This window comes from Condylura cristata, unplaced genomic scaffold (assembly GCF_000260355.1).
Source record: "Condylura cristata isolate star-nosed mole 26May11 unplaced genomic scaffold, ConCri1.0 scaffold00018, whole genome shotgun sequence".
NCBI lineage: Eukaryota > Metazoa > Chordata > Mammalia > Eulipotyphla > Talpidae > Condylura > Condylura cristata.
The window spans coordinates 34231115-34244493 of record NW_004567119.1 but is presented as its reverse complement, the minus strand read 5'-3'; the positions used below and the strand labels follow the sequence as shown (position 1 = coordinate 34244493).

The window sequence follows — 13379 nt, the reverse complement described above, 5'->3', positions numbered from 1 at the left end:
CATTTAATTACCCCAGGCAGATGGCAATGCTGGTGATTGGAGGAAATCGAATCAGGATCCCTGGAGACAGTGGGCGCAGGGGAGGGGGAGCAGCAGCCCTCCCCATCAGAGTTCGTCAATGAGAAGGGGCAGCTTCTCCTTCAACAGCCAGCCCCCACCGTGACAGACCATCAGGGAGTGAGGTGCCAGGAAGCAGAGTGGTGGTGGGGGGGGGAGGGAACTCCAGTGTGTAGGAGTTGTGGGGTCCCCCCTGGGACCCTCCATTGGCCCAACACAGGTGATGTAGGGCCCTGAATTGGGGGGAGTGTTTTGCAGAGTACAGGTGGGGGAACAGTGTGTTACCCAGAAAGGGGGCACCCTCTGGGAGACAGAAAGCAGGAGTCCTCATGGGTCACTAATTCCCAAGCAACTGTGTGGAAGAGGGAAAAACAGGCTTGGGTAAGTACCGGCTGGATGTGAAAAGGGAATGAAGGCTTCCCAGATACTTTCCATGAGTGAGGCTGGGCCAGGTGCCTGCGCAGAGCACACCACATCCCAGTCTGGTTGTGGGCTAGGGGTGTCATGGTGCATTTTCCAGAGAAGAAAGTTGAGGCTGGAGTGGTTAAGGTACACACACTATGTGTGCAGTGAGGCTGGGCATCGGCGTCTGTTCTCACAATGCAGCCTACAGTCCCTCCCACTGCTCCAGCTGCCTCTGCCCAGACACTCTCCACTCTCAAACTGATAGAACAAACTTCCTCTCCCAGCAGCACCACCAGAGCCAGGGAAGCCCCCAGGACCGGCTGCGATGCTCACACAGATGCTGTCTGGGCAGGGGGCTGGTACTGGCCCTGCCTGCGAGGCGCACAGTCCAGCATGGACCTTGTGGCCATGTCCTGGGCCCATTTTGCCTCGTCCTGCCCAGTGGAGAATCCAAACCCTGTCCTGCAGGTAGGAAGCAAGGGCTGGTGACAGGCAGGTCCCTGCCAAAGGCAAAGCCCAAAAGCTTCCATCGGATGCCTCCTCTTGTGTCCTCCAGAGGCCCTCTTCCTGGCTTCTAAGGACTCTGTCACCCTCCCCTTCAGCAACCTCCTCTGCCAGTCCCACCCAGCCTGAGGTCAGCAAGGGCCCGGTCAGCCCCGCCTCATCCCAGATAAGGGGCAGGAGGAAGTTTCCTATTAGATTTAGACATTTAGACGGGGTGTCCAGGATCGCAACACTTGGCCCTGTTCCTCCCTGGGGCATGGAGGGGGATCAGGGAAAAAAACCAGTTTCCAGGTCTTCTAAGTAAACCACAGACCCTCGGAACTCTGGACTAGACCCAGGACCAGCGCCAGGCCAGTGAGGCACTGGCTTCAAGTGCAAAACATGAAGGGGCCTAAAGAAAAGCCAGTAATCCAAATGAATTACAATTTAATACAGTATTTTAATTAAAACAAAAAAGGCAGCTGCCTGGTTTTGTCTATACAGTTTTATGGTCCACTCGTCATGTCATGTCTGTTCCCCGACAGGCTGAATCTCCCCCGGGGACATCTCACCCCAGCCCCACCCCCTCAAAGCCTCCCACCATCCCTTCTCCAGGTCCTGCAGGCAGGCTGGGCAGCCCGGCTCAGAAAACCCCCCGGAATCTCCTAGAACAGAGCCTGGTCTATTTGCCACTTGGCAACCCACAGGCTGAGCGGCGGTGGGAGCCGGCACTGCAGCGAAGAGAGAAACCCAGAGCTTTTCAGCAGCAGGATCTTGGCACAGGCGCTTCCTCTGTTCACAATTAAGCAGGGGCTGATGTGATGTGGTTAGTTATTTTAATATCCGTCCCCCCCCACCACCACCGGGAATGTGCACAGCCCGGTGGCAGGCACTGGAGGACCCCCGCCTTCCTGCAGTGAGGGCCGGACAAAGGGCGTCAGCCCCAGACCGGGCTGCGAGAAGAGCTGAGCTCAGTGCTTCTTTGGCTCTTTGGGGAACCTGGAGGACAGGGCGGAAGGGGGGCAGAGGACACAGGGAGGAGGCAGGGACTGGGGCAAAAGGTAAGATGCTCAGAGCTCTGAACCCGGCCGAAGGCTTAGGATGATGAGGGCCACCCCCATCATCCTTGGCCACATCACACAGAGTCGACCAATCCTCCCTCCCCTCCCCAGGGGCTCAGCCTAGTGACCTTGGCTTCCAGGGGGAGGCAGAGGGGTAGATCAGCACCTTAGATGAAAAGACCATCAACAGGCCAGGGTCTGTCCCTTGGCCCCTAAATGACCTGCCCCCAAATCTTTACCCTTACCTCCTAAGGGCACAGTCCCAGGCTCTTTCCTTCTGAGAGGCCTTGCTACTCCCTAAGAGGTAATGGGCTATAATATTAAAATAACTAACTCAGAACTGTTCTAGAATCCTAGGAAATACGTGTGATTTTGGTTTTGGTCTGTGATTCCTGACTCCTGTTTTGCTCGTACCCACGGATGCTGTGCCTGTGTTAGGTCATGATGCTGTGTCAACTTAGTTCTAAGGTGGGGGCTTTGCCCCTTCATTTACAAGTGAGAAAAAAACTTGGCTCAAGGTCACATAGCTAATCAGTATTAGGAATCCACCTTTCCCAGCTGTTGGTCCCGAATATGCCCCCTGGAGAGCACAGGAGAACTGGCACCCACACAGCTGCCTGCTTGTGAGTCATCTGCACCCTAGGGACCAGCAGGCTGGGAGAGCCCCTCTCAAGGGCTTTGAGAAGAACCAGCCACCTAGCTGGAATCACTCTCAAATCTAGCCTAATCTACAAAAGGGAGGTTCCCTGCTCCCTGCCCCACCTAATGGAGGGAGGGGCTGAGCGGAAGGGGGAACTGGAAAGAACTTGGGAGAGAAGACTTGGAGGCAAAGAGAGCAGAGATACACATAGAGAAGAAGCTTGGACTTGCACCAGGGACTTGGGGGACACAGGAGGAGACACTTGAAAGAGACGTGTGGGTGAGAACCCCATGGGGAGGCTGCCAATGGCAGCCAATATATTGATCAGTACTTTGATTCTGCCCTTTTCTTTCCAGACCTGTGTGGCTCCTTCTCTCATTTTCCGATGGGTCCCCACCAGAAGGTGTCCCAGGCTTGTGGCGGGCTTTTGGACTCAGTGGTCAACCCTGTTTGGCTGGGCATTTGCATACCGGGGATGGGCAACTTTGGGTGTTCCATGAGAAACCATTATCCTTTCTTCTTTCCCTTATGCGATGTGCATGAAATCTATTAAAGTTTTTACACACTAAAAATATGCTTGGTCTGTTTGCATCGGATGGCAGAATCCATTTTGAGCATGCAAGTTGGAGGGGTCTTGAGGTGCCCCTCAGTCTGCCCACTAATAAGGTGACAAATGTAACTAATGTTACAACTTTCAAAAAAAGTCCTGGGGATCCCCCAGGCATATCTGCTCATTTCTTGTCCGGGATCCCCTAGTGACCTTCTGGAATCCTGAAAAGGTGACCCCCAGCGGCTAGTGGGACAGCCCACGGTTGTGGGGGGCCAGGGGTGGGAGGGGGGGAGATTGCTGTCTCCGTTGCTGCATCTAAACCTGAGATAAAGGCCAGCTGCCCTCGCTGGTGCCCAGCCCACAATCGAGGCACCATCCCAGCCTGACGTGGGCAAAGCTGTTGTGGTAGAGAGCATGGGGGTGCAGAGAGGGGCTTGGGTGACACCTAGAGAAGCACTGTGACCTCTAGTAAGCCTGGCACACTGAGTCACCTCATCAGGCTGTGACCTGCCAGGACCAGCTCTTCCTCCTTAGTGACAGCCAGATCAAAGGGGAACTCAGTAACAACAGGAGGGATTTAGATAAGCTAGCAAAAAGAACTTCCTGCCTGCAAAGATTGTTAAATCTGAGAGAGAGGAGTGCCTGGGAGCTGGAGTCTTCTTCCTCTAAGGTCAGCATCACAGCACCTCTGCCCCTTGGGGGCATTCTCCATACCCAGCCTTGGCGGATAAGATAATGCCTAACATTTTTTGAGAAACTCTGTGTCAAGCTCATTTATATACACAAGCACATGCAATGTGCAGTGACAGCCCTGTGAAGCAAGAGAGGTGCTGCCCCCCCCCCCCTCCATTTAACCAGGCTCCGAAAGGTGATAATTGCCGGCCTGAAGCCGCACACCCTGTGATAGTAGAGGAGAGAGTCAAGGCCAAGCTGCTGGTCCCCAATCCTCATCCACTAAGCCAGCCGAGCAGGAGCGGGAGAGGTCACACCAGGGAAAGATGATCCCCACAGCGAATCTCCTGGACTGATCCCCCCAGCAGCTGCCAGCAGGCCAGAGTGTCTGTCAGGGAAGCCTTCTCCCCATTCTGTAGTTAAAGCCCAGGCCTGGAGCAGGCACAGTGCAGAGTGGAGAACCCAGGCGGCTGCGCCCAGCCCCTGGAGGCGGCTGTCCGCCCTGGCAGGCAGAAGCAGCCGTCTACCACCATTATGAGCATCCTTTCCGCCTCCTCCCCTGGCAGATCGCCAGCGCTGGGGAAGGTGGCTGGAAACAAAATCCCAGCTTCTCAGGGGAGTCTGGCTCCCAGCCGCCCAGGGCGTTGGGCTGACTTAGCCCAGAGAAGGCATCTTCCCACAGAGGCCAGGCCTCTCTCAAAGAGGGGTTAAGAGCAATTTTGGGGTGATGGCCCTTTTAATGGCAGGAGTACTGTGTGAGGAGGGCCTGGTTAACACTTCCACTGGACCTCCTTCTGGCCCTCAGGCCCTCCCTCAGCCCAGCCCTCTTGAGGTTTCCCTCAGGGGGCTCTGAACCCCCAAACAAGAGGGCTTTGTATGGTGGGGTCAAAGGCCATGGTTTTATGAGGCCCTGCAGACCTGGTGAAAGGAGTCTGTCAGGCAACTTCTGTCCCAGACTTCTGTCCCAGAACAAGCTCTGAGGAGCAAGGGGGAGGGACTATACAGACTCCCTAAGGCCTTGGAAGACTTGGGGTGTCAACTAGGCATCTGGGGTTCAGGAATCTGACACCCTCCCCCCTTTCAGGGGATATCCTTGACTTGTCTCTTTCAGTCCATGCCAGAGTCCTGGGCGCTGGCTTGGAGTAATGGCCAGGGAAAGACAGGGCAACAGGAGAGGCCCTGGGTCCATTGCTGCCCATGGCTTGGGGCATGAAGGTCTCGGCTGCCCCTCCAGAGGCACCTTCCAGAACCAGGCACGGACACAAGCCGATGGTGGGCAGAGATGTCGGAAGTCAGGGAGCGGGAGCCCAAGAAGAGCTGAGGGTCAGTCCCTGTACCGAGCAGCACGCCCGGCTGTCCCAGCCAGCGGACAGTGGTCTGGGAGCTTCCTGAGTGCCTGCCTGACTCCTCATCGCGGCCTGGGAAGAGGAGGAGCCTGGCTCAGGGTCGTGCTGCTCAGCTGTGTTCCAGCAGTGTCACTGTCACCACACTCACCGTCCACTCCCTCATCTCAGGGCATCTGGAAGGGGTTTCCCATGACCTCCCTGGAGACAGGAGACCCTGGAGCGCCCAGAGCTATAACGGCATCTGCCTCTGGTGGAGACAGCTCAGTGATGAGGGCCCTGGGGATGATCCCTGCCGAGGAATGCAGAGCAACAGGCTGAGGCCTGGAGGGGCTGGCTGTGGGGGCGGTGGGCCTCTCTCCACCACCTAGGCCCTGATCCCCAGCTCCCACGCAGGCGGCACGCCTCACCTCAATGCACCTGAACTCTCACCTCAGGTTGGACCCACCAGGCCAGGGAAAGGGCAGGAGGCCTCTGGCTCAGCTCCCACCCAGGAAGCAGAGGGGCAAGGACTCACTTGCTCCCTTCTGTCCGTTTCCCAGGGCTGCCAGAGATGACAGGGACCCTCCAGAGACCAGGATGCTGCAGCCATAGTGCCACCTGCTATGTACCTCACGGCCCTGCCCACCCAGCCCCACTGCCCCCTTCCCCAAGGAAGGAGGCCAAGGCCCACCAGGCCAGCCTGGCTTCATCTTTACAGCAGGGCAGGGAAGCAGCTGACCCCCTCAGAGCCAAACCTCCCGCCCCGGCTCCCCAACATGCTGCTGTGTCTAGAAGGCAAAATGCGACACAGGACACTGAGGTTTGCTACTTATGACTGGGGGGCCAGGGAGCAGGGGCCGCAAGAGCAGTGGTAGCTTCCCCCATATCTCCCCTAGAGAGTGGCAACGTGGGACTCAGGCAGCACTACTGACTCCAGATCCAGGGGTGTTTGGAAAGGGGAGAAGAGGCCCCCACCCAGCAGGAAGGGAGGGGTTCCCCAAACACAGCAGGAACAGTACACATTTAGGAGCTAGGACCATCCTGGGACAGAAGCCCCCTAAAGGGAAATCCCACACCTCACCCCTTGCCATGCATTCCCAGGGCACCGTGTACACCTTCCCAAGTACTTTCCACATTGAAGGTCATGGCCACTCAGTAAAGTAACTGAAGTAGCTGAGACACTGGCTCAGCAGAGAACTACTTAGCTGCTAAATCAGGAGGTGGTTGAGAGCCGAGGGAGGTGCACGTGGTTCAGGGTGATAGTTCCTGGGTTCAAATTTAACTCCATTCACTGACCAGGAGTGTGTGCTCATCTGTGCCATGGAGCGCCATCTGTTCCTTGAGGGGCTACAGCAGATCTAACAGGGTAGTGTGGGCACCATGCCGGGCCCATGAGAAGGTGCTTAATGAACAACCAACCGCCTGCTAGCTCAGGCTCCCTTCCATCACAAAGTGCTTCCTGTCATAGAAATAGAGAGGTGGTAGCTAGCTAGTTAGTGAGCTAGACAGACAACAGAGATGAGCCACACACACAAGGGCTGCTGTCTTCATGTTACCTATCCGTCACTGCAGTGAAAACCAGAGACACCTCCTAGGTTACACTTCAAGTTAGGGTTTATTTTTAAGACATTTCATGCATACTCCACACCTCAGGGTTCAACCCTCTAAGAACCAATGCCTTCTATTAAAAAGATGTGGTACATATATACAATGGAATATTACTCAGCAATCAAAAAAGGCAAACTCATGCCTTTTGCAGCAACATGGATGGAGCTGGAAGGGATCATGCTGAGTGAAATAAGCCAGAAAGAAAAAGAAAAATACCAGATGGTTTCACTCATAGCAGGAGCATAAAGGACCAGGGGAGAAAAAAAATAATAATGAACAACTATATACTAGAGATATTTTTCAAGGGTGGAGTGGGGAATGGAATAAAAAATGGAGGGGGCGGGGTTTGCGAAGTGCACGGGACTATGGTGATGGCACATGAGTGATTTGGTGATGGGAAGCCCACGGGGATTGCAGCTGAGATGGAAAAAGGCACAAAATGAAGTAATTATATATATATATATATATATATATATATATATATATATAAAATCAATGCCTTCTGGTGCATCCAAGCCACTGCTCTTCACAAATGAGCAAACCATGGCAAGTGAGCTGTTCCCATTCTACAGCAGGAAAACTGAGGCCCCCAAAGGACAAACAGCAAAGCTCCCCTCTTCCGCGCCCCCCACCCCACCCAAGCCCAGCCAGTTAAAAGCAGTCTCAGCCTCAGCCCCAGCCCCTCGCTCTGCCCCGGGCGGGCGCTGTATGCTGTACTATGCTGCACCAGTCGGGGCCCAGGCCCCGGTTTTCTCTGCCACTTCCCCATACTCTGCCCCACCCACACTGCTCCTCGGGAGGTTTTCAAAAGCTGAGAGCCAATCAGGCAGGCTGGCGGGGTGGAGGGGCCGGTTTCCGGGGGCCTGTGGTTACTCCACTGCACTTCCTTGTGATGACATAAAGCCCTCTTTCTGCAGCAGGAGGCCACCAAGCTCCTCAGGTCTCCACACGAAGTCCCTTCTGGGTCTCAGTGTCCCTGTCTTGAAGCTGGACAGCATGGGGCACAGGTGGCACTGCCAGCCCTGCCCACCTTGGGCCCCATCAGGCAGGGGGTGGACTCTGAAGGCACGCCGATCCCCACCCCCACTCAGTTTCTTCGGTCTCCTTAGTCTCTCTGTTCCAAGCCACCAGTTTTCTTGATTCAAGATTCAGAAGATACTGACCAAGAAGTCAGAGTAGCCTGGAAGGAAGGCAACACCTGCAGCTAGAGAATCCAAGTGGGGGAGGCAGGGGTGCAACAGAACATGACACTTTGGCTCCCAGGCTGGGACCCCCCTCACCCCTACTCAACCCAGCAGTGTCCACAGATGGATGTGGGACTGGCTGAGCGTCTCCCCTCCCCTCCCCTCCCCGGCAGACTAAGGGCAGGGCGGAAGCTTAAGGAAACCCAGCAGAGATAATGGGGGAGGGGACTAGGCCACACTACGGGCTCCTCTCAAAGTAGGGACTCAGCTGGGGGCTTGAAAGGGTCTTAAGTAAAAGGACCACGTGACTTGACTTCCTTCCCCAATTCCACTTCGCCAGCCTGCATTTCCTAGCAGCCCCCTCCCCTCTCCTTGCATTAATCAGTCCTGTTTTTGCTGAGGCAGGTCACAGCTCACCCTCACCTCTCTCCAGCAATCCCCCCTCCCCCAGGTAGAGCTGTCTCCAGGCCAGCCACAGGCCCAGGTTGCTGAGAGTATCCTGACCACAGCAGGGCATGATGGAGAAAGGACTCCCGCGGCAGGCCAGCCTGGGTTTCCTTGAACAAAGCAACTAACCTGGATTCAGGGACAGATCCACCAGACTCCAGGGAGGCCCTGGACCTGCTCACACCTCGACCTTCTCCGCTTATCCCATAGCCCCTGGCCCTGAGGCTTCCTCCAGACACTCCTGAGCTCAGGCCTTCCCCTCAGAGATCTCCAGATGGCCAGCTGTTGCCTTCTCTCTTTTACACACGCACATATGTGCACATGGACCCAGTCTGGCTCATTTCTGGCTTTCCTGTCCCAGCTCAGGTTTTGCCACAAGTTATTCTCATAGGAACTTAGAAAGCACTTCAGGTAGATACCAGAGAGGACTTCAGAAACTCAGAAAACACAGCAGAACCTGGCAGGACACGTGGTAATGGACACTGCACTAGGCACTTAGCCACCCCAGATCCTTGGTTCTCTCCCACAATGCTCTGCTCTGCTCCAGCCCAGTACCCAGTTCTTTAGGTGGGATGAGTGGTTTCCAGGGGTACAGTGGGGGGTGGGTAGGACATCCCAGAGCATGAGCACTCTCCCCTACAGTCAGTGACACCATCTGCTCTCCAGTCCCAGTCCCAGCCGTGGTCCCTTCCTATCCCCAGTTCTCTGATTAGAAGCTGGGTTCTGTCCAGGCATTGTCTGCCTTCCACGGCCCGCTGCCCATTGAGGTCTGGCGTGTGCCGGGCTGGGCACTCATTACTGTGTGTGTGTGTGTGTGTATATGGCTGGCGGGGGGGGGGGGCGGCGCGCAGTGGCGGGGATCAAGAGATCCTGGATGCTCAGCTCTTCTAAGGCTCAAATCTCCCACTCCTCAACCTAGATGAGCAACTCCAGGCAAGGAGTGGGGGCAGCCGGGTCCCATTGGGGACCTGGAGATGATGGGGCAGAGATGATATCTTATCATTCCCAAGGACTGGGTGCTGTGGGCAGGCACAATGGCCCCTCTATACAGAGGGGAGCTTCTGATGGTGGTGGAAGGGAACACCAATTTTCCCCCACTCCTCTACACAGCAGTGCCAGCCTACAGAGCTTCCCCTCACCTCAGCATGCCCCAGGCAGGCCTGGGGCGCCTGTGGGTGGGGGGCTTTGTTTGGCTCTTTCCTGCAAGATGGAGGCCAAAGGAAAGCCCTCAAAGGAGGGGCCCCCCAAGCCTCCCCTCCCTTCCGGGCCCAGGTTCACAGTGGGTGGGGGCCAGGGCTCCGTTCCCCTTTTATGATGCATTCAGACTCCCCCAGTCGCTGCAGATGTCATATTTACATTTCACACTCCCACCCCCACTCCAGTACCTCCCTCTCCCAACCTCCTCTGGATCCTACTGCAGTGTCAGCCCCAGCAGCAGCCTGGCCCCGCCCCAGCCAACCCACCAGGCACCTGCAAGGCTCCTCTTTGTCTCTCCAGGCTATTCTGGGCCAGTGAGACTGTGCTCTATGATGCTGAGTGCAGCCTGGGGCCATGGGTGTAAGGAGAGCCATCGCACCCCCTTGACCCCAAAGCTGTGTCCACTCCTCCTCCTCAGCCCGCAGAATGCTGGTCAGGTGGCCCTGGGGAATCTTGTCCATAGTCATCCTGACCTTATCTAGAGTGACTTCATGGGACTCCCGGAATTTGGGTCATCTATGGCCAGGGGTCTGAATACCTGACTCAGGGACCTACCCTGGACCTAACCTCCCCACCCCCAAATCACACAGTGCCCAGGCAGAGATGGATGCTCCTGGTAGTGACCTCAGTCCCAGATGTTCCCACAAACAGACCCCTTTCAAAGAGAACACCCCAAAACAAACGCAGGGAGAGGTGGTGTCAAGGAGTCTCCACCCACACAAAGGATCCAACTTTGCAGTGTTTCCTGCCCTGCACTTGAGTACCCCTTCCAATAAAACCCCCATCCAAGGCCTCCCCCACTTCAGTTCTGTCAGGATATCATGTCAAGTTCCAGGTAAGTACCAGGCAGCCCTTTGCTGCTCAGTGTGATCTGAGGGACTAGGGTAACCCTTCAGGTCACACCCTCCTGGCACAAGGCAGAGCCTCAGCTACACCTTCCCCCCCTCTGCCAGCCTCATCTCCTCTCGGGACAGAGCCGGCAGGGTTTTCTCTAAAAGCCAAAGCGGTTGATTCCCCTGGGAAGGCCTAGGCACCATCCCAGTTCTTTCTGCGCTGATCATTGTCTGCAGAAGCGACTCCGGGAGCAATGGGCTGCCTTCCTAGCCCTCTGTACCACGAGCTCCGAACAATCTGAAGAGCGTGGATGAAGGGGATTACCCCCCACGCCACCCCCCCCCCCACACACACCCACACACACACACTTGCCCGTTGGAGACAGCAGCCCCATGGGGAGGCGAAGAGGAAACGCACAGACGCTCTAGCTTGGGCCAGGGCTGGGTGTGAAATACCGGATTTCCTTGTTTATTCGATTTTCTGATCATTAAGGGCTCCCAAGAGGGGCCCGAAATTACCACCCAAACAAAGCCCCCTTCCAGTAGCCCGCGGGACCGCCGCTCCCTGCGGCATCCGAGCCACCGCGCAGCGCCCTCCAGCCTCCAGCCAGCCCCACGCCGGGCCCTTCTCGCCACGGGCGAGCTCGAGAGCCCCCGGCCCGGCGCCCACGCGAGACAAAGCCCGAGCCCCTCCGAGCACCCCTCGTTCTGGGTCGTGGGTCCCTACCTGACGGCCACCTTGACGCAGCAGTCGCCCTGGCCGGCCATGGTCCTCGGGCGCTCGGGTCTGGGCGTGGATCAGGGGCGGGGGTCTGGGGGCCACTGTCCCAGGCAGCGGCAGCGGCTGCGGGAGGCGGGGACGCGGGCACTGCTGGCGGAGGCTGCCACGGCGACTGTAGGTGACATACTCGCGGGCGGCAGGCAGAGGGTCTCACCCGCGGTCGGGGGAGGCCCCCCCGAGCGGGGCCCGCGCACCTCCTCGCGCCATCGGGCGGCGGCGCGGAGCTATCTTGACAGCCCGCGGCGCGACCCGCCACTCCCCACCGCGCGGCACACGCGCGCACACACCTCCCACCCTCACTGCCACCTCCCGCCGCCTCACGAACAAAGGGGGCGGGGGCCGGCCCGGCCCAGGGCCCGCCCCCGAACCCCACCGAGCCCGCGCCGGACCCCGCCCCGGCCCAGAGTCACCCAATCGAAGGCCAAAACCCGCAGCAGGGGCGGGACTTGAGCCTTTAAAGGGACCTCTTGGCTCTCCGCCACCCGCGGGCTGGGGGTGTCGGGATTGGAGGGGTGGGCGGGGACCCAGGGCGGGGACCCATAATCTGACCCTGCCGAAGCGTGGGCCCTCGGAGCCGCAGAGCCTCGGCGTCGGTGGGACCCCTTTTTCATAAACGAGGCAACTGGGACGGGGAGAGGGGAATTACCCAAGGTCACACAGGGAGCTGGTGGCTACGCGCGGGTAAGAACCTAGGTCTCACTTCAAAGCATCACACAGCGATTAGCGGTTTACATTTTGAAAGAACCTGGCAAACTTCCCTTCTGCGTTTATTCCAGTAAATCTGCCAAGCTTTATTGAGGAAGAGTCTTCTAAACTACAGATCCCTCCACCTCCAACTGCTGCAATGTAAAACGCATCGTTCGGTTGATTCCTGGCCCGGGTCCTTTCAGTCTCTCCCCTCCCTTCTGCTAGACCACTGTGACCCCACTGACCTTTGTGACCTAGCAAAGACCCTCTCCTAGGCCTGGCTTTTACTCAGCGTGTGGAGTTAGGGGCAGAGGGTCAGTGTGGGTGGCCTGAGCTGTCCCACGAGGAGGGAACAAAGAGGGTACTGGTCTTGGTACCTGGTAGGAGGCTGGCTGGTGGGGGTGGGGGTGAGGTGGGTCGGCAGGGGAATAGGAGAACAGCAGCTTTATCTAGAGATAAAGAGCCGGGGGAGCCCTGGGGACTTTAAACACAGGGCAGTGATGGAGACTGGAAAGACCAATCCCTTGCAAGTCATTGTCCACTCTCTCGGGAGCCTGACCCCAACCCCCAACAACCCCCAACTTGGGTGCCCTCTACAGGCCCCTCACCAAATGCTGTCCCTTCCCTCACTTCCACCAGCTCCCTCCCCTGGCAAGGGCCCCAGATGTGAAGACTCTCAGGGGGAGGGGAGGAAGGGGAGCAGTGGGAGAGGAGGAAGGGGAGCTGAGTCCAGGCCTCTTGCATCACCCTCAGATGATGAAACCCTGCCAGAGATTTTGGCATGGGTATGGGACAGGGCCTGGGGACGCTATGGGACAGAGCCTGGGGATGCATCTGCTGGCGTCATCTTTACCTTTTCCTCCCCACCCCACACATAACTGCCCCATCCAGTCACCCAGATCCCAGTCTGATGTGACCTGTTAAGATCAAGCCAAAAACAAAGATAATCTCAAGAACACCACCAACAACTCCTCCCTCCCCATCCTAACTGAAAACTGGAGCACCACCAGCAGTGGCCCAAGTGTAGGGTTGTGGAAGCAGGTCCTGGTGGAATCCCACACCTTCTACTAGCATGTGAACCCTGAGGATACTCTCTGGGGCCAGTGGGTGATCCCCACACCCCCAGAGCAGAAGGCCAGAATAGCGTTGGCTTAAATCACAAATGATCCCTCCCCAGGGGGAAGAGATTCACATGTATGGACCATCTGCATGAACAGGTGCTTTTTTGCCTATTCTTCATTCTCATAACCTGTGAGGCGAAGCTTCTTGATGCTGTTTTAGTTTCTCAGGTGGAGAAACTGAGTCTCACTCAGCATATAAGCAACAGCATATAAGCAACAGACTGAGGATTTGAAGATTCCGGTACCAGGTTCCCAGATCACTTCCAGTCACTGCCCAGGGCAAGGAGCTGGACTGGCCCAGCTTCGGACTTGCCCATCCAGATGACAA

At 57.0% G+C, this 13379-nt stretch overlaps 1 protein-coding gene across 6 annotated transcripts in view; it reads right to left on the bottom strand.

The window, feature by feature from the left end:
- Nucleotides 1-11388, bottom strand: part of KIF21B (kinesin family member 21B) — a 45652-nt gene extending 34264 nt beyond the window's left edge. For 5 of the 6 annotated variants that reach the window (XM_012726926.1, XM_004685469.2, XM_012726929.1 and 2 more), the window contains exon 1: nucleotides 11190-11249. In XM_012726926.1, coding sequence (XP_012582380.1) covers nucleotides 11190-11230 — 41 coding nt within the window. In that variant the 5' untranslated portion in view covers nucleotides 11231-11249. Of the gene's footprint in view, nucleotides 1-11189 lie in introns of all 6 variants that reach the window. The other variant, XM_012726925.1, reaches the window with a different exon arrangement.
- Between the last annotated feature and the right edge of the window lie 1991 nt (nucleotides 11389-13379).